At 39.7% G+C, this 24,610-nt stretch overlaps 1 protein-coding gene across 1 annotated transcript; it reads right to left on the bottom strand.

Moving 5' to 3' along the window:
- Positions 1 to 324: 324 nt before the first annotated feature.
- NAT10 (N-acetyltransferase 10) lies at positions 325 to 23,308 on the bottom strand. The gene is made up of 28 exons (XM_068684624.1): positions 23,046 to 23,308; positions 22,590 to 22,681; positions 21,855 to 22,026; positions 21,410 to 21,532; positions 20,670 to 20,731; positions 19,783 to 19,897; positions 18,356 to 18,463; positions 17,449 to 17,582; positions 16,986 to 17,079; positions 16,592 to 16,690; positions 15,926 to 16,062; positions 15,286 to 15,410; positions 14,719 to 14,869; positions 14,160 to 14,256; positions 13,276 to 13,392; positions 12,237 to 12,338; positions 12,049 to 12,123; positions 11,516 to 11,632; positions 11,195 to 11,328; positions 9,253 to 9,301; positions 8,530 to 8,623; positions 8,332 to 8,442; positions 7,074 to 7,246; positions 6,431 to 6,550; positions 5,265 to 5,363; positions 4,798 to 4,871; positions 2,284 to 2,367; positions 325 to 1,112 (listed from the first exon to the last, which is right to left on the bottom strand). The coding sequence occupies exons 1-28, from the start codon at positions 23,151 to 23,153 to the stop codon at positions 1,019 to 1,021; spliced, it is 3,060 nt and encodes a 1,019-aa protein (XP_068540725.1). The 5' UTR covers positions 23,154 to 23,308; the 3' UTR covers positions 325 to 1,018.
- Positions 23,309 to 24,610: the final 1,302 nt, after the last annotated feature.

Genomic DNA, 24,610 nt, shown 5'->3' with positions numbered 1-24,610 from the left:
AAGTCCTAACTCTAGACTCATACATTTTTACTGCCAAGTAGGAACCACCAAAGAGCAGAGCTGAAACTTACCTGCTTGACTGGCCCCTGAACTGGAAAAGCAGATCACTAGGACCAGGTGTCAGTATGATAGTGCTGATTTCCTGGCAACCTTTACACAAAGCTTTCCAACAAAGTCAAGTAGTAGGCCTAGGTGAGCAGATAGCAAGGGAGACATAACAGCCAGAGCCACTCTTACAGCATCTGTTAATCATCCTATCCTGCTTGAGAACTAGGAAATGTAAATTATTGAGCTATGGAAATGCTGAGACCTTGTAAGCAAGTGTGAATGCAAAAGAGCCTTTTATTACAGCTGCTTGAGCAGCACAGTAAGTAGGAACTATACACCACCTTCCAAAATAGAAGTGTTCATTGTATACCCTGAATTCTTGTGAGCAAAGACTACATCATTGACAACACTGTTAGAGCTCACTGAATAATCAGCTCCAAATTAAAAAAGTGAGCTGTTGCCCACACTGAAATCCCCTTGAGCTACAAAGGAATGGTAGTACTACTGAATCAGTAGCTGAATATATCAAGATGTACTGCAATGCTAAAACGTAGTCACATACCACAGGCTAATGCATTTCTATTGTTTGGCCACTCTTTTTTTTTAATAAAGACACCAACAACTATGAAGCAACGAAGTTTACAGACTGATCTCTCCTGTCTGAATGAAAACTTTGTAGTTGCTAAGGCACCCTCATAAGATCCCAGTGTGTTGCACAGTGCCTCACTCAAGCTCTGCAATCACACTTCATAAAAAATCTCCACAGACTGTCTCCTGGCAGTATCACTGCACTTCCCTTAATACAAACATTTTTAAAGTGCCTCTAAGGCTTTTCTTTTTCCCTAGCTCTCACCCCCCTGCTCCATTCCCCACCCCCCAAAAAAAAAAGTCTTTTGATTTGAAAGGAGAATAGTACTTCTTGAGTACAGACCAGTCACTTGTTAATTCAAGTTCACTGATTGTCTTTAAGTCATTTCTTCCACTTCTGCTTTATATCTTTAGTCTTCTTAAATTTCTTCTGTTGCCTGGGTCCTCTTGCTGCTTCTAGTTTTCTTTTCTTCTCACTGGGAAACAGGAACAAAATATTTGTTTAAAATACACTGGGAAGCCCATCCAGCTGCAAAAATCTTGTTGTAAAAAGCAGAAAGGATCTATGTAGAAATGGTTGCTTCAAGGCCTCCCAGAGAAAGTGACTGAGAGAAAATATTTCCAATTTCTTGGGTCATTTAGAATGCTACAGAAAGCATGAATAAGAGTATGGCCTAGACTTCCCACTGTCTTGAGATTCTTTAACCCAATTTGAATCCCATGAGATCTTGATTTTTAGCTGCATTTTGTTGTTGCTTTTCAAGACTAAGTCTCCTAAAGGCAATTCATTTAAGGCATCTGGAAGTTAGAGTAACTAGAAAAAATACTGTCACTGACAGCTGTAAATTTAAGTACACAATTTTTTTCCTGCATTAGATTCTGACTACAGCAAACATGACAGGGCTCCAATCTTTATAAGCATTGATGAGATTCTCTCATTTCTGTAAGGTTTTTAGAAACTCTCAGCTGCCAGCATTCATGAAAAGAACATGAATACACACAAGGTAGAAAAGAGATGCAAAAAACATTACATGATTACTTCAACCTTCAGACACCCAGGGAAGGGGCAACAGGCAAGCAGGCCAAGTCCCAATTATAAATTCCCAAGGAAGAGGTGAGGAAACACTCCATGCTGGGCCAGGTAAAAGAAATAAGATGGATGAAAAGGAAGGAACTGCAGAAAGGCACACTCAGTATTTTGCAGACTCAAATTTGAAAGAACTCTCCATAATTTATTCCTATTTTCTCCAATGGGAATATCATAGGCTTCCACCCAGTGCTAGCCCCCAAGGCAACAGGACAGTAATGTGAAGTGAGTTTGTTCTTTGGAAGTGTCCCAAGGGAGAAATAGCACCAATTTGTGTGGCCAAGATCAAGACTTAACCATGTCAATAGAAAGAGTTGCTATAAGCAATTGAGTTATACGCAGACAAGACTATAATCTAGAGCAACAAACACACAAGCCACAGAAGCGCTCTCCATTAGAGGAATGCTCATACCCTGATTTCTCTGGAAAACTGGGAATATATTAAGGACATTACATTCATTTTTATCTGAATTAGCTCTTCAGCTTCACCCTTTTAGGAAAAAAAATGCAGTAAAGCTAGCAGGACAAAAGAGACTGTAGAGTATTTCAACTTCCCTAACCTTTTCACACTGACGATGGAAGCATTCTGTCCTGCTTTACTCAGCACCTGATTCCATTCTTCATCGTCCCCGCGGATAATATATCTAAGTGAAAAGGGTAAAGGAAAATTCAAGTAAAATTGCCAGCTCAAAGCAGGAAAAAAAGTGATTATATTGTCAGATACACAGTATACTTCAAACAAAGCTACTGCATTAGCACCCAACAAAACCAGTATTTAGAAATGCATACAAAACTAGACTGGCAAAGAGATACAACAGCTCGTCACGACTTTGTCAGCAGACTCAATCTGAACTAGGTCGATAGCAACCAACAATTGTCTTCATCCAAAGCTGGTCAATAGCAGATGAAGCTCTCTCAGGAGCTGCTATTGTAAACATCACGAAACTGTTCTTTGAAAGCCTCTCATCAGAAAAGCAGAATACTTAACAGAGTATATCTTTTATGAATGCAAAAAATAAGGCCACAAAGGTGTTAGTTTCCATAGCAGTGGCGTATACTTCTCTGCCCACTAGATTTCCTAAAACACACACTTTCGCACATTACAGCTATAAGACTGACAAACACAATCAGAACTATATTCACTATATAGATTTTGTTTCTAAAAGGTTGATTGCTTTTTCTTTTTTTCCTCCCCCACAAAGGAAGATGGATGTTTGTGGTAGTAAAGGAAGAGGCTGCAAAAAGCAACGGCTTATAACAGAAAGGTAAATTAGCAGCTGCTCTTAGCCAGCAGTAAGCTTGAATGGTAGTTTTTCTGCATCCATCCAGGAAAAACTGAAGACCTGCAGGTTTGTTTTGGAAAGAAACTAAAACAGCAACTGCTATTCAGCTAAACTCACGTGCTGTGGTTCTTGTCATTATGTTCAAATACCCTCAAAATAACACAAATTTAACTAGGCAAAGTAGTCATGTAGCAAGACTAAGTGGTTGCTCTGTATCTCAAGTTCTTAGAGATTCAGATTAGATTCATCTTTGTTTATACAAGGCGAAACAACACTGGACAAAGACAAATCAAACAGCTCTGTCTGTTCTATTAGCTTTCTATAACCTGTATTAAAAAGTTTTCAAAACAGATTTGTGTCCCTCTTTCCTTATAGAGAAGAACATGAATCTGTTTCTGGATAAAATAAAAAAGGAGCATAGTCCAAAATCACAAACAGGTATATCATACTATCAAATCTAGTAAATAGAATTTTAATTCTTTATAAGTTCTGGTTATCTTGTTTTCCTAGTGTGATCGCCTTACAAGTCACTTCAAATCACATCCATTTTTGTTCGACCCTCAAATGAGAGGACCAAAGATTCCTTTTCTCAGATCTAACAGACAAGAGAGAAAAGGGAGAGGATCAGAGCGGCACGTGTAACTCCCATTGGCCCAGAAAGAGAGACATCTGCTGACATTTCAAGGAAGTTGCTGGTTTGGCAATTCTGTATTCTACAAACTGTCCAGCTCTACAACAGCTAAAAGCATCTGCACGCTGCAGTTAGTAAAGGAAGCTCTCTCTTGTTCTTTAATATTGGTTTTGGGGTATTTTGTGTGTGGGGTTTCTTTTTCTTATTAAAGAAGAGAATACTAACATTAGCCAGGTACTAATTTTTACTTGAGTTGAAGACAGCTGAATACAGAAAAGCTGGACAGCAGACAACAGGACCTGTGTATGCTGGTTTGAGGAAACTAATGACCATTTCTAGAAGCACAATAACTGTCAAATTATAAACAATCCAAAACCAGGCAGTTTTTTCATTACTCCAAATTACAGAACTATAGAAGTTACATGTGTAACATACATACCATACACAGTCAGGATCAAGACTGCCCTATAGATACATAGTAAGAGTTCTTGCCACAATAAGAGTAATTTGTCATTTAAATAAAAGACAAAGGAGAACACAAGTAAAATAAAGTGCTTAAGACCATATCCAAGGTACTGAGAACTGAAGTGGCATTTCCACATCTGCTGTGTGCAGTACTGCAATGATGAACCAGCCCCAACTTTAATAATTCAGTTCTATGGTTCCAAAGACAGATCTCACTGATGATCAGGTGTGGTCTTTTGCTTTTTGTTCAAAAAGGGGCATCAGTAACCTCATGCTTGGCAAAAAGTAAAATTCATGCATATGACACACTTTTCAGGAAAATAAATTCATGTATTGAGTTAAGCGGGTGAATGACACTGAACAGATAAGTTCTGTTACTGAATTTAACTCATACTGGAAAGAATGTTGCGAGTATGAAACAAAGGAACTGCTAGCAGAGCTGATCAAGACAATTACTGGCTATCAGGCACATAATATCTAACATTTCCATTAGATTAGCAGCATATGCTTATCCCACATGGCTACCATTGAAGATACACACTGCTACTTCTCACTTATTGATGGTGTGAGATCATCATTTTGTGACTACAGCCTTCTGCACAAGACTCAGCAAGATGTACTAGTGCTGGTGACCCAGCATTCAAATAGATACCAGAGGAAAAGTGGATCTGACACTCATACAGATGAGTTCTTACTGTGTAAGGTCCATTTCTTTTAGCTTCACCACTTCTTGCTTGTGTTTTTCTTGGAATTCCTTTGCGGCTTCTTCCTACAAAAAGGATAGCACAACAGATGCATTAAGTTCTGACTGCAACAGTAATCATGTAATACAAGCAAAACTTGTTTCCCCACTAAAGAGAAAAAACAAACACTAGATGATCCTACAAAGCTTTTTTCTGTAACTGCATTTTTATGTAATCGATATACATATAGTTGTAATGCATAACTCCAAAATCTTTGTGGGTTCTGTGAAAATCTGTATGGCAGATTAACAAAGCATGACAAAGAATGTAACAGCAAAAACTGGATTTATAACTACCACATAGTGACAGAGGTGACACACAACTCTAATCCAAGAAAATTTAGATTACAAGGCTTCTGCGCTCAAGGGAGTTCCATGAACAGTGCTTATGTATGTATTAAGAAGAAAGTTCATAATTACCAAATCATCATTTAAAGATTTAATTGTAGGTTCCATTACAATATCCTTTGTTGCTACCATCTGTTCCTCCACAGCCTTTTCCTGGACAGTGTTGAACAACTGAAAATGAAATAAACCAACACATGTAAGACTCAGTGTTTCTTCTACAATTGTGCTTAAAAATAAGTAATAAATGCTGGTTGTCCCCATGAAACTCTTGTAACCCTGCAAATATTTTCAGACAGTTTACTTCTGATGCATACGTTCCATCATACTAAAATAAAAAGCTCAAAGCTTCTTCCTGAAGGCAGAATTACACATAGCTTTCATTAAAAGTATAAAAATAAAAACAAAATAAAAATAATAAATAAAAATAATAAATTAATAAATAAATAATAAAAAATAAAATAAAAAATAAGAACTCAGCAACATTCTATATCAATACACTGATTTGATGAACATTTGTAGTTAAAAGCTGCATATTTATTTTTCTGTATGTAACAGTCTTCAAGATAATTAGGTAAGTGTTATGTAGAGCATAGCATCTCTTCAATGAACATCTTATGCCATACCACAGAACCTTCGCTAATATATTCTGTTCCTTGAGAACTAGAGGCAATAGACTGCACAAGTGAGTGCAAGCAGCTAGCAACTTTTATGTCTGTCTTTTTCCTTAGTAACTCATCACGCTACTCGCTTTACTGCAGATACCATGCGAAAAAACAGACCCAAAACTTTCCAGTAATTTCACTAGACTTAGGTCCACCTCTAAATGACATTAGAGAAAGTTTTTTTGTTTGGTTGATATAAAAACAAACAAACCAAAAAAAAAAAACAAGCAAACAAAGGCAGAGATGCTGTCAATGCAGTGAACCATCATAAACAAATGTCTCAAGTTCAGCTGGCATCACTAGCTGTATGTTCAGCATTTTGGTTTGGGTCATTTCAACACTTAAAAACGTAACATTAGCACTCTTATTTGGGAAAACACAATATAAATCAAAGCCATAAATACCTGCTTTTTCCACTAGGATTTTCCCCTCTTACAAACAAAGTTTACAGTCAATTTTTGTGGAGATGTTAAAGATACATAATTCCAATTCAGCTTTCTACTAGCACCAGGCTCAGTACTGGAATTATACTTTGGTCTGATACACCCAAGGCAAAGCTCATCATGATGCAATTACCTGGACTACTTTGCGGATGATTCTGTTGAAGAGGCCCATCAACTGACTGCTGGGCAGTTCTACCTCCTTTTCCAGTTGGTCCAGAGATTTATGCTGTAGGCCAATCCCTAAAAGAAGGGCCTGAGGAAATGACATTTCAGTTAGAGAGGCTTTTAGAGCAAACACATAAATAGTATCTTCTATGTCCCTGACATTTTACCAAGTCCTTGTCTACTCAGCTAATACAGGGCTCCTCTGGTACAAGCTCAAGCTTTGCTCAGATGCACTGAACACCCCTATGTTATGCTGTAGTCAGCTGGCAGCATTCCATACTTAGTGCAAATGAATACCTCTCTCCTGAGGTACAGCTCAAGAACCAAAAGACATTGAGGTGCTTTTAAGCCATAGTTCACACAATATTATAAACACACAAAGTACTTCACCGAACATGCAACAGTATGATCTCTGCAGATTTTATTCAAAGCAAGCACTAAAGTTAGAACACAAGCAGGAGAAACCATAAAGAGGACCACAGAAGTATAAATCAACTGAAGCAAAGGCTTCTTTTTAAAAATGACATGAAATGGGAAACTAATCCAAAATTAGGAGACAGCAGAAAAGTATAAAAAGAGATGAAGCATGGCTTGCTCTCAGTGATACATACCGACTGTGCAGCTGAGAGAGAGATATCACCCAACTGGTTGAGAAAAAACATCCTGGCAATGGTAGGTACCATATCCATGATGAGATGATAGTCCACCATGTTGCGAGAATACATCTCTAATCTCTTCAAGTCATATGGGATGAAAACAGATTCTAATTCAGCACGGCTGATGGCTGAATGATAAAGAGACATCACTGTCAAGACTGCTATTCACAGCTCTCCAGGATCTCATTATTTAACAAACTCCTTTTTCACATCATTGACTGAAGGCCAACTGCTATCCCTGAAGTTCACTTTCCAACACACTTCAGAATTCAACTCACTAGGTATAACACTGCTACTAGGACTGGCTTGGTTATTCCAAGTCTTTTCAGACAGAAATACAACCATATAAAGAACATTGCAACTGTCAAAACAGACCAGTTTATCAACTCAAACATGCCAGATAGACTAAAAACAGTGAGAACTGGGAATCAGTTTGCTCAGACTTTCAATGTATTACACTGGTTTTGCTGATAAAAACTTTCTTTGTAGCAGCAACCAAACCTCTTTCACCAAGACATACTAAAACCTACAAAACGCCGATTACCAAGTTCACTCAAGAGGACCACCCTCTGTTAGGCTTACTGAGAAGACATCAATTTGCTTTTAAAGAGGACTTTTAAGCCATGAGGGATTGTTAAGAGTTGCCTTATCTGGCCCTTTTTGTTACTACATATGTGTTCACCCTAGCAAGTGCTGCACTAAGCCCAAAGAACACACAGTCAACTAAAGCTTCTCTCTTAGAAAGACATATAATTTGAATTTCCAAATTTCTGATAACATTCTCCCTAAGATCCTAAATTAGCTGCTTTGCCTATTGACCTTTGATTCTCAAGGCTTCTCTTCTAACTCCATACTGAACTGAGTAGACTTCTTTATTCATTCACTAGATTTTGTTTTGTCATGCCTTTAGCTGCTACAGTCCTCTAATTTTGGAGTACTTAAATCTCCGACTGAAATTAAAAAAGCACAGGAAAAAAAAATCACCACCACCCCAAACCGCTACCTGTTTTTAATTGGCAGAAAATGTCCTGTTAGTTTTTACTCAAAAATACAAGCTTTTTTTTATTTTTTGGATGATGGAAACAAAACACTAAGAACAATTCATCACATCTCACAAGAGGCATCACACCATGCATGTGCTTGAGAACTCTGATAAACCTACACAAAGACTTTAAATTGCATTCTAAATGAGTATGTGAGCCAGGGTACTTACGGGGTTGTGACTGCTGTTTGATATTTTTGTTCTGTAGAATATTCAATGCCAGTGAAGGAGAGAATGTGCTGAACTGGTAGGAAAGCAGAGAAAGGAAGCGCCTCCTAAAATCTACAGGACAAGATCAGAAAACAAATGACTCATGTGGACCTCTAGAAAAAATATTCCAGAATATTTTTCCAGCATTAGCTCAGTTACCTTTCCAGAAGGCTGTAAGCCAAGGCTCCTGTTCAGACTCCTCTTCATTCAGCATCTTCAGCATGATGCATGAATGCTCACCAGTCAGGTCATTCTAATAATGAAGATACATTTCCCATCATCTCCATGAACTGTGTATACTCTATGCTAAACTGAAGAAGGCAAGGGTCTTCTAAACCAACAACTCATATATCAACTGCTACTGATCACCACCACCAAATATAAACCTGATGAACTTCTATAATTTGGTAAATCCCAGTGCTGAGAGATTTTGGCTTCTTGAGATAACCACCACTCACCAGTGTCGCAAATCGCAGTTATAGCTCAAGAGCCAAAAAAACATAAGGAAAGTGGGATAACAAGGGACAAATTATTCTCTCCAACAGTACTGAAACAGCTCGTGCTTTTTTTGGTAAACACCTAGGGAAAGCAATGGCAGTCAGTTCAAGGGCCAGTAGCATATTTTACCAGTAACAACGCTGAACAGATGCATCTTTGTTATAATTTTTTAGGTGCAAACTACTCAGAGGACCACATTCAAAACCCTAAAATTTGAAACCCTTAGTTAACTATTAGACCAAAGAACAAAAATGAATACAAAACAAACCCCAAATGTAGTCCTGGAATTATTTTTTCCTAAATCACATCTCACAGAAGTTAATGGAAAGATGCCCAGTGATTTCAATAGGGCTGGATTTCATTCAGAAACAGTATGCTACTTACTGGTGTTTGCCTTAGATAAACTGGCACAAATCCAGCACGTTTCCAAAACCTAGGGAAAAGGATAAGAGAAAGTACACTGATAATTATGGAGCTGTTGATTTTGTAGTAATACTTGTGGTTAAATAAAATCTATCTACTGCACAATAACAACTGTTGAAAGGTAGGCACTACCCCTGCAGCTAATAAAATTCACCACTGACAGGAAGTTCCGAGAGCAATCAAACTGACTGAGATTCTAACTTTGAGGAGTGAAACAATGATGACTGTGACAACAGAAAATAAATGAGCTTTCAAAGACTAACAGGTAAGACACAAGAACTCTTGAATTCAGCATGTTTCCAGGACCTCCTTTAAAAAAATGCAAACTGGTTTTGATCACAAACAAATACTACAGACTCCTAAAGTATACCCCAGGGAAGGTCTGAAGGATTTACAGTTTACTTCAGACTTCAATGAATGCTGACTTTCCCTGGCAAATTCCAGGTTTCTCACAATCACTGGTGGACCAGAGAGAAACCCAATCTGACCTGCAAAATCCTACTAACATCCCTTTCCATCCTCCTTTTCCTTCTTGCATCTTAGTTGTGAACTGATATTACAATTCATTTTGCCCAGGAAAAGGAGGACTAGTAATAAAAAGAACTGGTGAGACAAAATATATGGCATCCTAGACAAAAGAAAGAAGCCAAGCCCCACAGCAACTGTCACTGGCAACCCACCTCCGCAGGCCACAGGATGACTACCCACCAGCTGTGCAGGATGAGGCAGATTTTAGCAGGAAGCCCTATATGTGCATCCCAGCCTCTCCTTACCCCACTATTCTTCCTTATCTATCCCACCAAACCTAACAGACAAATAATTTTAAAAACATAGTAGTCAAACACTCCTCTGCCCTGAGAGAGATTGTTCAATTAAGATATCTGAACCATTTGCTTCATAATTTGCAGAGATTAAGACTTTTTCCACAATTCACCATCACATTTTGGCATGAATTTTGCTGCATGCTTGCCATGGAACAAAACAGGCTACAGTCTGTGTCTGAAATGCCAAATCGCACACAGCTGTCTAACAGCTCTGATTGGGTCAGTCACAAACTGGCTTCCTTGGGTCTTCTGTTGGACTCAATCTCATCTTTTGTGAGATGGTCCCCTGCAAACAAGGATAAGCCAGCAAGGGAGCAAAGTTTCAGGTGATAAATGACTGCTTTGCTGTTAGGCTAGTAGCAGAAACAATTCTGCATTATTTTGAAACTGTCTCCCACTCTTAACACACTGAGAAAGTCTGAAAAACCTAGATATTTTACCAATTCTCGTAATATATAAAAACAGTTACCATGTATTATAAAATTGTAAGTTCTAATACAGAACTATAATTTGAAATGGAGAGAAAAATTAAAAATTTTAATAAATGATTTTTTGCTGCAGTAATTCACTTCCTCCTTGGTGAGAAAAAAAAAAGAGAAGTAGATGCAGTTGCTACTGGCAAGTGTTTACATAAGGCAGGAAACAAACAACTAACTTTGAAGTTAGCAGCAGCTCAAGTTTCTACAGGTCACAAGAAGGAGTATTTAACTTCCTACTTACTAGAGGTGGTGTTCTCTAGCCTAGAAAAACTGATCAATTAAAGCTAATTAACTCTTCAGAAGGGTCACAGAAAAAATCAAGAAGGAAATGGGTTTTCCCTCAGGAGGAGTTTGAGGAAAATTTACCCTGAAGGATGCGTTAAGTGCTTAGGTTCAGCTCTACTGCACAAGACAAGGCCTTGCAAGAGAAGAGGGCTTGGAGCTGCCCAGATTTAGAAACCAAGTGAAACATGCAGAGAGGAGAAAGTCTATGGGGTAAAATACCCACATCTGTATCTACATATCATTTACAAATCACAGATACTCTATTATTTATATAGTTATATTTTTGCACTGGGTCTAAACAGAAAAAGGTCTTACTTGAGTAATCTTGGTGTTAGGCCATACGACACCCCTAGATAGTCTAGACTCTCAGCTTGTCTCTCACTTAGTTTGAGAAGTAAAGGGGGCAAGTCTTTCCGGGGCGTCACAACCTCTTCCAATAAACTAACAGTCTGAAAGAGAAAGTGGAAGTGGGTTAGTAGCATTCCTCATGGCAATTTGCAAATTAAGTCTCATATTTTGTACAAAGAATAAATACAAATATTTCATCCTTACACAGAGAAATCAATATTGAGATTTAGTGAGAAGCAGACAGCTTTAGTACAACAGAAAATAAAAGAAACATACTGAGTTACATACCTCACTGCTTACAGTTGCAATTTCTTTTGGCTTCTGAATTGTTTTTTCTTCCAAACAAGGGAATTGACCTTCATAGTACATCTGCAGTAAATTCAAAGCTCTGCTGCCATAGCCCATCTGTGAATTATGAACAATGCTATATAAGCAAAGAGATATATCTATTTTTTAAAGCAGGACAACATTTTCCCCTTAAAATTCCATTAACAATCACCCGTTTAGAAATTACTCGGCCACCACAAAAATGCATTTTGTTTACTACACAGGAACTCCATGGGGAAGAAAACTATAGACCTTGCTGGGTGACCAAAAGCACAACAAGAGCACAGTCGGTAGCTCAAGACAGTATAATAATTCTCATTGATTATCTCTGGCACTCTGAAAATACCAAACACCAGTGTGAACATTTGGTAATCTCACAGAAAGTGTCACTGGATCTTGATTGTACACGGGGACAAGTAGAACTTAGCTCTGCCTGTACAGCCATTCTCGTGGTACCACTGCTGACTACTTACAATAGGTTTCAAAATATTTACCCCCTGATAATCCGGATGAACTGCAATGCGAACAACACGCCCACCAGAGAGGCCGCCAAAGTCCGGGTCTTGGAACTGTATAAGAGACAAGAGTCAATTTAAAGTACACGGAAGGGTGCCCTGGAAATAAGCAGTAGTGCTGAAAGACGTCTTGGGTGTGGGTGTGAGTACACAGCCAAATTATTCACCTGTTCTGAAATAGTCCAGGGAATAAGATCACCAGAAGCCTTCTTTCCTCTAGAAAGGCTGTTCATGATAGACTGGCGAGAAATCTCCCCTTCCATGCACACCTGACAGAAAAGGCAGAAGACCGTGAATGGAGACAAAGTGCTTTATCCCAGAGTCACTCCAATACAGCGTAAACAAAATTTATCCTCAGTTGCTGAGACCACTATGCAGTATTGACATGTCACTTGACCCCTACTCTGCAACATGATAAACAAATGTGTATGAGCCAAACAACAGGCTCTACCCCTACAAGCAGTCTCAAGAGGCACACCAGTGAGCCAGCCAGGTATATCTGGCACAGCAGGCACTACACAATGGTGCAACAGAGGCCTGAAGAGACTAAAGCATACAATGTGCTCTAAGTGTTTTCTGTAGTCTGTCAGCAGCAAACATAAAACATTATCCCTCCCAGTATTTCTCTTTAAGAGTCAAATACAGCTTTTTTTTTTTTTCCCTTTAAGAAATAGTCGACTTAACTAGTTGCACTGAACACAGATAATTAAGAATCCGTGTTCTTAAGGAAGAAAGCATTTAGTCAGATATCTAACAGTCAAGGACTGAAATATTTCTACATCTCTGAACATCTGTATCTGAGGAATTTGTATTTTTGCAGTTCTATTGCAAATAAAAGGAATTCTGGAGACACAGAATAAGCAGAATGAACCAGTGAATCAATTCTCCTTAGCGCGAAGTTGAAATGAGAGGAGAAAGTCATTTATTGAACCAATAATTCAGCTCCTCGGAAGGCTTCTTGGCACAGACCATTTTAGAGATTGGAAGGTCTATATGAAGGGATTAGCTTCACAATATACTTATAGAGCAAATAGTTTTAACAAAAGAAAAGTGGAAGAAAAAAACCCAGCCTTAATACAGTGCTGTGGCACATAAAAACACAGCCTGAAGATATCATCTACTCCTAGACAGTACACTGCTGTCTCACAGTGTATCACTGCTTCATTATTGAACAGTTCACTTCATCATTATATGATGCTCTCTTACCTGGACAACAGCAAGTACTTCTGGTAATGAGTTCTGGGTAGGTGGAACAGGAGGCAAAAGGCAAAAAAGATGATGGGCAGGTGCATCAGATAGCATCTGGAGGTCATTGGGAGAGTTCTGGAGGGTAAATACACATCAGAAAGCTCACGTATTATTCCATGAGAAGAGCTTCAAAGATCTGTATAGTGTTAGTATCTGACTTCTACACACTCCTCCATTTTTCTCAATTTATGGCTATTAAGGGACTCAGAACTAGTACAGTACTGATGGATGAAGCTCCTCACAAGACAGCTCATGGCAGTTGTACTACCAGACAACATGTGTTTTGTTCAAGTGAAATCTCTTGCTCTCCTATGTGTAGAACTGACATTTCTACTTTTATATAGCTACTTACCTCTGCTACCAGATCTAAAATATTTTTTGAAGTGTCAGACTTTTAGTACTCATTACTTCACCATTTAATGCCTTCACTAGCCAAATTTACTAGTCACCCATGGTCCTGAAACTGAGATGAATTATTACTTTTATCAATAGTACAATGACACTACTCTTTTGGTTAATTTGAGGCTACTGAAATATTGTGAAGAGAAGAGTAGTGGGTTCATCACTGATACCACTCCCAACAAACTTGCAGGATCATCTAGAATTTAGTCTCCAGGATTTCCCAAGACTAAAATATTCTAGGTATTTTTAAATCCAGCGTACTCAGCTAAGGCTAAGGCAGAAATCTTCTTAGGAGAATACAGATCTGTATGTAACAAAATACAACTGAAGCTGTCCAGAAAATCTCCATTAGGCCAATGCAATTAGACTGCCCTCAACAAGCAGTACTTCCTCCACAAAATTCCAAGCTGGACTTTTGATAGAAGTAGCATGAGCTTTACCTTGTAGTGTGAAGCCACATAGAGGGCCATCAGTCTCTGTAGGAAAACTTCTGATGCTCTGTGGTAACAAAAAAGTGTGTCTCTATTTACATAATATCTAAACACAGGGTTAAGGAAACAACTTTCCTAGGGGAAAAAAAAAAAAAAAAAAAAGGAAAAGAGCTCCTTGCTGTTTTAGGGGTGTTATTTTCCATGCAGCCTTAGGCTACATGCTGGCTAAAACTCTTATAGTCTGCAGCTCTATCTACAAGTAAGAATGACTGCATAGTGCTCATATCTTTCACACTCCTCATCCATAAACCAAGATTTCCTTGCATTCAATCCATTCTTAGGATTGTCTCTGCAATAAAATGCATTGGTAATGTCCTGGTAACACAAGCCACCAGTCTTACAAGGCAGTGGTAACAGTTCAGCTCCAGAAGTGTGGTCTTTAGCCAAAAGATCGTGCACTGAGGTAATCATGTCATAGCCTGAGAAGCCACTACTAATCAGTTTGAAAAAGCATCCTTCACCTGAAAGCAATGTATTTTATCAGAATACACCATTTGAGTAAGGATACAGGTCACAAGTCTCAGGCAGTGGGCAGCCAGAGATAATTCTGGTGATGTTGAGACAGTCCAAACACAGCAGATCATTCAGCCACTTTTCAACAGGGTCACCAGGGGCGTATCTGATTGACTCATGGAGGGAGACTTCGTGCAATGTACGAGCTGCAAACAGATTTCAGAGAAGAACCTCTAGTACGGGAAGTTACAGCTAGCTAAGAATCCAATAGGATCACTGTCCTATGTACAGTACCCAAGGAATTAGAAACACACCAAATCTGAACAGAAGAGAAGACACTTGAGAAGTAACTGCTCTAACTGGAGCCTTCACAGCCTGTTTCTTCATATAACATCGGGAAGAAGGTACAGCAATCATTACTTGCATAGCTGTTATCCTCTAAATGACTTTACATCTGAAAATCATGAGGAAAAAACTTAAAAGAAGAGTTCCTTCATTTTCCCATACCACTACCTTCCTACAGCTGCAAAGTACATGGACACATGGGACACACACAGGGCTTGTCAGGCAGCAGCACCACGGATCAGGGTTGCACACTGCAGCCCAGAATACAATTGAGTACCTGAGGTGAGTTTAGCTGTAGCTGTAGATTTGTTCTCTGCTGTCATGGAGACTTGGGCTTGTGCACTCTGCTGCCGGAGCTGCTGAATAAGCTTCAGAGACAGTGATCGACCAGTACCCTCATATCTGAAAAGCAGAAGACAAAAGCCTGAAGCAAATAACCAAAAAAGCAATCCTGAGCCATGGGGAAGCTCCAACAGAGAACTATGCTGCTATCCAGAGCTGTGTGACATTCTGAGGCCTGTAATGGCCCCAGCCATCTCTGAGAATTACTGCCTCTTGATGCTCTTGCACATGTAGGACAAAGCAGCTTCCTCTGTCACTTTCTTATGCCCAGCATACTGGAAGTAAGGCGGCACTCTTCCCTGTCTCCTAACAGACTACAGAATGTTTATCTGCATGCTCCCTGCAGCAGAACAGAAGAGGTGTATATGCTCAATGAACCTGCAGTGGAACCAAAAGTAAAGCACCGACTGACTCTTACTCTTGGTTATTCTGAAGAGCAGTTCCATGTGATCAGGTATCAGCATGACCTGATTATGATAGTGTGCAGTAAAAAGAGAAGCACTGTAGATACGAAACAGTCCATTAGCACTCGCACAACTGCTTTCACATGTAGACAGCTGGTGCTCAAGCCTTACCCATTGATTGTAGAAGCCATAAAAACCAGGTAAGGGCCTAGCAGATTTTTCACCAGGGGGAGAGGAATGGCAGCAGCTTCATCAATCACAACAAGTTCAGCCTGACCCAGTTTCACAGAATCAGCAGGGTGTATGTACTGTAAGGAATGAGAGGATATCATCACTGTCAACAACAGCTCTGGGATGTAGGGAAAGGCCAGAACTGGCAGAGATGGAGCACCGAGAAGCTGTTTGTTTTCCCTGTTCTTCCTGAACAGATCAGAGAACCGATGGCAGAGGGTTCTTGTTCTCTATCAAGGGCTAGGTAACACATATTGTTTTAAACATTTCCACAGACACTTTTTTGGATAGACCACAAAAATATAGGAAACCTAATCACTGGAAACATATGCTCTTCCTTCACTGTTTGTTTCACCTTCCTTTGGTTTCAAGAAGGAACACACGATAACCATGGAAGCTTTGTAACCTACAAGTTATTCACAGAAAGAACTAATTTTGTGAAACTCACATGTCAAAAAGAGGGTCTGCCTTAAAGCAAAATCAATCAGTATAGTTACATATTACATAAAATTAACATGTTTTAAATGCAAACAACTGCAGCAACCAATAATGCCAACAATTACAAACAAAAAGCAGAAAGGCCAGTGTGCAAACAAAGCTGGTTACCTGAATGGTTTGTCTGTGCTCCTTGAACACATTCACTCTGATAACAGCCTTGTTAAACTCAGGATTTAAAGACTGAACGATCTCATAGTCTAGATGTTCCTGAAAGAAAACATTGTTAAACAGTATTAACAGGCCAAGATGTAAGAAAAACATTGTTTACCATTACCATCAAAATAAGTTTGCTACATGTGTCCTGGCCTTTCAAATTACACATAAAAATTCTTGTAACAAAACCTTCAGAAGCAGGAGAACTGAGGAATTATTTACTCCTGTTAAAAACTATTTTCACATATTAAGAAACTGACTTTCCTGACTTATAATAAGTATATACAAGTGTACTGTGAGCCACTTTCGGGCTCACAGTAAACATTGTAAAATGTTTTGCTCTCCTTACCTGATACTGCAGTGCATCAAAGCCTTTAAATATGAACTCAAAGAGAGTGTGAAGGTTATCAGGACTTGGAGATGTGACAAAGATGTTGGAGTAACTGCACAAAAAAAAACAAACAACACGAGTTTAACTCTTTTTTCTAAGAGATTTTTCATATACACAGAAAGGATAAGTATATATATATTTAATATGTGGGGTTGATTTTACTTAATTACCAAAACACAGCAGGTTTCTTTAGATATTTATTTCACTTTTGTATGAGTAATTAATTGATTTTTAAAGACTGAGGAGTTCTGATTACTACAAAACAGAAAAACTTGAGCATTTATTTATGTAGCAAATGAAAGATAGAACAACAAAAGGGAAGGACGTAGGTCTGGAAATTATAAATATATTCAAATCTGGTCATCATTTTTTTTAAACTCATGGATGCAAATGAAACTTGGAGATGGGGCACATTACTCACCCAAAAGCTACTGCCCCAGCAATGGCCAGTCCCAAAGCAGCAGATTTACCACGTCCCCTGGCTGCTGTTAATGCCACAGTGCTCCTCAGAGTCTTCTCTGAAATGGCTTCAATAAATTTAAGAACTGCTTTTGCCTGATGATCAGAAAAATGTAGAGAACAAAAAGGAGCTGTGGTTAAACTGCTTTCCGAACTTTCTTTACTTAGACCTACCACTAATGCCAGGCAGTCTTTCCTTAGAACAGGAAGAAGGAGAAAAAGACAACATGGGAAAGCTGAACATTAAATTCCAGATGAATAATGTGAAAGAAGCAGTTATCTTGACCCAGTGAGTTCTTGAAATTAGCAAGGTCAAAACACAGATCAACAATCAATAAAGCTCAATTACTACTTTCATGACACTGACCCCATAATATATTCAGTACAACAGGAAGATGTACATGCCTAGGGAGCTACCAGAGGAGGAGGATGAACATAGTGCACAGGTCTGGGAGCCTCCACACCAACCTGCAATTTCTCAGTGGATACTCTGAAAGAAATTGCTGTAGGGCCTTGATTTGCACTAGTCAGTGATTCTCAGATGACAGCAGGAAAAGTGTCAGAGACAGGAATGAGGGCACAACAAAACCTGATATAGATTATGAGGATTATAGACGAAATGTGGACTTCTACAGATCAGCTTCCTGTCTCCATTCTAGTCCTTCCACTGTTCTCAACTTCATAAATAAAATCACTGATACTGTCTTTGAGCTACCCTGTCCAACTAATTTCAAGGAAGCTTTCTCCCTAAAACAACCCCCATCGATGTTCATACTCTCAGATTTGATTACTTGCAAAATGAGACAAACATCTGCACCTACACTGACTTGTCAAATGCATAGCATCTTCAGTTTAAGCACCACACCAACCTGATCCAGGGTTTTACAGCCATCCACCAAAACTCCTACAGGTTGTGTATCCTGCAAGCTCTCCTTCAGCTCTTTTAGCTCCAAGTCTTGTGGCCGGAGGCTATCTTCCTATAAACACAGTATTTAAAAGATTAATAAAGGACACCTTGGCACAATTATACCTTTGTGATGTCTTGTGATATCTTTTATCAGGCAGGGAGACATTTGAAAGAAAGACTTAAAACAAGTTGAATACTCCCTAGAGACAGAAATGTTTAAATGGACAGACAGGCATTTAATACTGACTTTAATGCATTTTCAAGAGAAATACACAAGAGGTATCCTTGCTTCCCCAAGTTTGGAAGAAAAAAGGCAAGTATTTTTCAGTAGATGGTAACTGGATAATGGTAGTGCTAGGAAGAAGAGACCATGAACAAGTTTTCTAAAGAATTTAATTCATTTTTCAGTCTTCAGGGTATGCCAGAATGTTATGATCTTTGTTATACCTGTCATATGGGGTGCATACTGGAAAACTACTAGGGGGAAAAACTACTGAAGCAACAGATCAGTTTTCAAGCTAATGTCAGGATTTTCAAAGCCAATAAATGAACTTGGACACAAAAGAAATCTATTTTAAGTAGAAGTTGATTCTGAATTGCCCAATTGTGACTGATTACCAAAAGCATCTGCTTACCCATCCAACAGATGAGCATTTGTGCTGCTGCCAACGTAGTTAGAATGTTAAGCGGTTGTTATTTGTTTTTTACATCAGTGTTCTGTTCAGATGTTTTTAATGTCTCTGGCAGAATCAATGATGTTATTTCATTGGACACACAGATCAGTTCAAAAGCTCAAATATTTCTGTTTAAATTGCACGCCACTTTACTTTCAGCTACAATTGAAAGTCATGAAGGGATGCATTTTAACAGTGCAAGCTGTATGTCTGGCTTGTATTCAGCGAATGCCTTCTTATATCTGACATGCATAACTCAGTCCGAAACTGAAGTAAATACCACAGTTCAGAGGTACCAGGTGTCTCCTGAACTTGTAAGGGGCTTTTTCCCCCAAGTGTTTTCTCACTGTCCAGCGCCTGAAATGTGTTTTTATTTGTCTCCTCCCAGCTGTCCATCAGCTTAAAATCTCTTTAAGCTCTTCGGAAACAGCAACCACAGCAGTTAAGCTCCACCTCACGAGGCTAAACGGCAACGCAGCAAAATGAATAAACGCAGACAAGTACAAAAAAAGGCTGAGGGAAAAAAAAAGAGGAGGAAAGAAAAGACAGTTTCCCGTACTTCACCCATATGAGGTATATTTTTTGCAAATCATTCTTCATCTGCTTTGCAAGACCATTATTTGATATCAATCAGGGTGAAAAGTTTCCTCTCTTTAACACTGTTCTACTCAGATCAGTTTCTCTCAAAGAAAATTAGCTGATGTAGTCTACTGACCTGTGACCGTGGTGGAACAGGCGTGATATTTGCAACATGACTGGAGATGGGCAAGATGTTCAGCTGATCATCAATCACAATGCAGTTCTTGCATGAGGCCAGAGACAGAATGAACCTGAGCAGTCAAGTAAAGGCAAATCAGTAAAAGCAGTACCAACACTGGTGCATTTTCATAGTTAATTAACCCTCTTTTCTAACCCCAAACATGGTATTTACAGCAAGAGCTGCTTACAGCTGAGCTAAGTTCACACCACTAGCTGTGTGCCCCTTACCATAGAATCAGGATGGTCCATGCAGAACAGACATCCACCTACCAGGATACCTCCAATGAAAACCGCTTATTTCAGACAATCTCCTAAGACATCTAGAAAGTGACTCCCAGCATTTAAATGGAAGGCAGCTGTATAAAAGCTTAAGACTTGAATCTACAGCAATTGTGACACATGCAGACCGCCAAAGACTGTGGTCAATTACGGCTGCTTCTTCATCCTTCTAGCTTCTAACACCACATAACCACCACCTGTATGCTAAAGAACAAATTTTGCATTTCTTCGATGCCTAGGGATAGATATGGCTCAGTTAAGAAGAGCTGCCTATTCAGTACATCAAAAGTGGAGAAAACACCTTTACAAGAAAGTTCTAGACTACAGAAAAGACCCCACAGTGAGCAGTTTTCTCTTTCAAGCTAACGTCAAAGGTATCTGAATCACTGGTCATGTGGAGCATACATTGCTAGAGAGCATTTCAAGAACAGGACTCAGAATACTTTAAAAATTAGGGCCCCTTTGCACATCCCTTGTAACATCATGCCAAAATTTTGTATACCATTTCTCCAACAACTTATACTGGGCACACAGCCGAGATGCTTTACACTCACAATAACATACCTTTCATTAAACCGTCCTACCACGTCCTGGTGTGCCTCTGTTCTGTATCGGGAGTGCACATCCTGAAACAAAACGAAAAAGTCAATCTGGAGAAGGAAAGGTGGTAACTGTGACATGTACAAGATTATTATTCATGGAATAATCCAACACCTCTTCCACTCTTGTGGACCACGCCCTCTCTTCCCAATTTTATTTGCTGTGAGACATCCACTTTTTCCAAATACTGGTTTAAAATGTACCTTTCCCACCAATACTTTTCACAGTGGTCTTACGTATTCTTCCAGACTTAAAAGTCAGTTCTGCCAGATACAGAACGCTTCAAACAACCTAGGCAAGAAGTCCATTGCTTTAATTCCCCTACTAGCATTGTTACTAATAAAAATTGTTCCTGCTTTAGGGGTAAGTATGCTCAGGGTGAACAGATCATATTTAGAAATATACAGGAACTGTGAAGCAGATCTTGCATAGCGCTGGGTCACAAAACATCAAAACATGTTTGTCACTTAACTTTGTTGCATGGACCAACAGTATAAATACTTTTTCAAATTATTGTGAAACAAAAGAAATAGTTACATTTGTTGGCAGAACTGCCTGACCACAAGACTGCTTCAATGATAAACGAATGAAAGCTGGAAAAATGACAGAAAGAAAACCACAGCCCATAAAGAAAGAAAAAAATAACCCCTTAAGTCGCCAGCCGAACCTGCCTACGTAGAATAGACGTGTTACACAGAACATACCATGGTCATTGTATAGAGCTGCTTCAGCGAGTTCATAGACCTGAGGAGAATTACCACAATTCCACCCCCTTCTACTGTTTCAACAGTTCTAGCTAGCAGGTTTGGAGTCAAGGCTTCAAAATCCTAGGAAATACAAAAAAAAAACCTTCAAAGTTGCCTAGAATTCACTAGTGCAATTAGCATCTACTTGAAGGAACAGAAAATCTAAATGCATAGTTTCTCAAAGTTTGATTCAAACTTAATATTTGCATTAACCCATTTCCCATTAAAATTCTGCCAATGAGGCTATCTCACCCTTGCAAAACTCATACAAGATACAAAAGAACATCATAATTTAAATAATAGGAGCAACAAACAGCCTTTAAACTGAAACTTTAAACCTTCCTACAGCCTTTAAACTGAAAGTAACTGATAATGGTGTTATGTCAAAAGTTTAATTCCTTACCTGAAGTACACACATGCCAAAAGTGTTACCAAGGATCTTATGAGTTTCGTTGTAATAGCAGTAGCGAATGTTTGTGGCTGCTATAAATAACTCAAAAGGATCATCATGTTTTATGTTTAAGGTTCCACTTTTAATCTTCTTCTGCAGTTGTCTCATTCTCTTCTTACGGTGGCTAGAAAACAAAATTATACGGAAATTTTCTTGGGAAGAGGTTTGCGAAGACTGCTCAAAATCCTACTTCAAAGTCTAATTGGAATTCAGAGCTCAGCTTCCAAGGATCTTGTATCATACATGCTGCATTCGTGGTATGTTCCCATGTGCCTTCAGCCCAAAGCAGTGGAAGTCACACACAAACAACAGCTGTTTTTGCAAGAAACCATTTGGTAGTAATCATGTAGTTTCATGTAACACTTCCCTTCTGACTTTGTGCCCAGACTGTAAGGATGCGTGCAAATCTAAGAATTAAAATTTTAAACCCTTTTTCAAATTAAAGTAATTCCAATGCCCGATCTGTACTGACTCCTACATAGTACCTCATGCTGATGTCAACTGCATTACTGAAGCCAAATTTCAATACTGGAAAACTGAACTTCCTGTAACTCCTTCAGGAATAATCGTGTTTCTCCTGACAACCAAATTGCTCAACCCCCACTGAGCAGACCAGCCGCAGAGCTTTTGCTTCACACAGAGCACTAATGGCACTTACTGCAGCATGAGACATGAGGAGCATCTTACCTGCTAAAGCCCAACTCCTTCTTGTAACACCACAGAACAGAGGGTCTGGCCTTTACAGTCGCTTTAGACAACATGTGGTGAAGTATAACGACCTGCCAAAGCACAGAAACACTAAGACAGCGGGGTTTAGTGGTGGACTGCTACCGGGTACCTCCGGTCCAAGCTGTGACATCTGCAAGATGACTCACTGGGTAAGACACGGCTTGAGAAAAACTGTACGGGTGGACAGAGCAACCTCCTGCCAGGCAGGCAACGAGACGTCTTTCTACCTCATTAAAAAATAAAAACAAACCCAATTTGCCTCTACTTGCTTTTAGGTAACATTCAAAGGCTCCTCAGGCAGACGTCTGACAACCAATTCTCCGAAATCATTTCCAGCACTTTCGCCTTTCCGCAGCCGTCGGGACCCCGACGCTCACCGCACCCCCGGCCCGCGCCATCCCCTGCGGGGCTCACCTGGTCCTTGCCGTGGTCGCCGACCACCACGAAGAGGGCCCGCTGCCGCTCGGCCACGCCGTTCTCGATCAGCACCCGCAGGCGGTTGTCCACCTTGCGGCGCTGCATGGCGGCGGCTTCCCCCCCCGCCGCCTCCCCTCAGGCGGCCGCCAACGGTCCCTAACGGTCGGCCAACGGCCGCTCCTCCCGGCGCCAACGGCCGCCGCACGCGCCGCACCTCGTGGGAGCCGCGCGGCTTCGGTCGCGCGCGCGCCGCAGCGCGGCAAAGGACCCCGAGGCTGCCCGCGCCGAGCGCCTGCGCGCGCGCCTCCCTCAGCGCCTCAGGCCTGCAGCCCCCTCGCCCCGCTTTTGTCCGAAATAAAAACGCAACGCACGTGAAAAGGGCAAAGCCTGGGGTGTTTTGTGCTGCCGAAGTGTGAAATCCCAATAAGTCTGAAGCAGCTCGTAGCCCTGAAGCTGTGCTGTGCAGTGAAGGCAGAGCTGGTGCCGTTTTCCACACAACACCACAAGTTGCAAAGTGAAAATTTGTCGCTCCGAGCTGGTTCCGATCCCTGCGGGAATGCAGAAACTCCGTGTTCCTTCTCAAACTGACAGCACGGCTCTCCCTGCCCTCACAGCTGGACACTGAACCCTCCCCTACCACAGCTGAGCCAAGCTCAAACATACATACATTTGTTCCTAGCTTTTAAGACTGCCAAAAAAAATGATTAATAAAGTTTAATAATCAGATAACATGATAGAAAAAGGTGTTTAATACCAGGGGATGTATTTTGGGATATTTTAAGTTTTAAAGTATAGCAAAAGTATGACAAAACTATTGAATTAAAAATAATACAGGCTGTGAAACAGTTCCTAGTGAGGTGACCCCAGTTACTGAGACAAAACCACCCATGCAACAGAAGTGGAGCAAACCAAGTCCTTAAGGTATAGGTATGAAATATTTGCTTAAAAGGACATAAAACGTTTAAATAATTTATTTTTCAAGTGTTTACATAAGCCATGGACCAATTTGTCTTGGAGAGTTAAAGAACTGCAGACACATACAAGTATGTTTAAGGCCATCAGAAAATTTGAACCTAACAATTAACTAAAATGTAACTGTGAAAACTTACTTTATATGGTAGATGCATTACTAAAATTTATTCTAAAATTGAATAGCTTTAAAAATATATTTTTTATTTAATACACATATAATGGATTATTAGTAAAATTTAATCTCGATCCCCAAAAAAATCAGGTGTAATCTTGATCCATTATCAGGTATTCGAGCACATTTCATACAAAGGAGAAATAGGACACCATAGCTGGAACTGAACTAGTTACATCCATTTGATTGTTTTATGAACATTAAAAGGGAGGAAAGTAACCTAACTTCTAAAGTTAAAGGGATGATAATTGCAGCAAAAGCTAACTGATAAACTTCACTCAGAACAAACTACTTACAATTGTTAAGTTAGACTTTAGTTTTGCTAACACAGTTCTCTTTAACACCACTCAAACTGGCTTCAGGATGTGAAATTTGGGAGTTTACCTTCCCTCCATTAAGGCTACATCTACAGAGCCAC

Source organism: Anas acuta, chromosome 5, assembly GCF_963932015.1.
Source record: "Anas acuta chromosome 5, bAnaAcu1.1, whole genome shotgun sequence".
NCBI lineage: Eukaryota > Metazoa > Chordata > Aves > Anseriformes > Anatidae > Anas > Anas acuta.
The sequence above is the reverse complement of the archived record's forward strand: the minus strand, read 5'-3'. Positions and strand labels throughout refer to the sequence as shown.

Bases quoted from the DNA above. Each gene is read 5' to 3' on its own strand.
- NAT10 (XM_068684624.1), bottom strand. From the start codon at position 23,153: ATGCAGCGCCGCAAGGTGGACAACCGCCTGCGGGTGCTGATCGAGAAC. The intron at 15,411-15,925 runs GTAAGGCTTGAG...TCTGCTTTTCAG, and splicing joins ATGGCTTCTACAATCAATGG to ATATGAGGGTACTGGTCGAT. The intron at 5,364-6,430 runs GTAATTGCATCA...TTTCATTTTCAG, and splicing joins TCATCCGCAAAGTAGTCCAG to TTGTTCAACACTGTCCAGGA.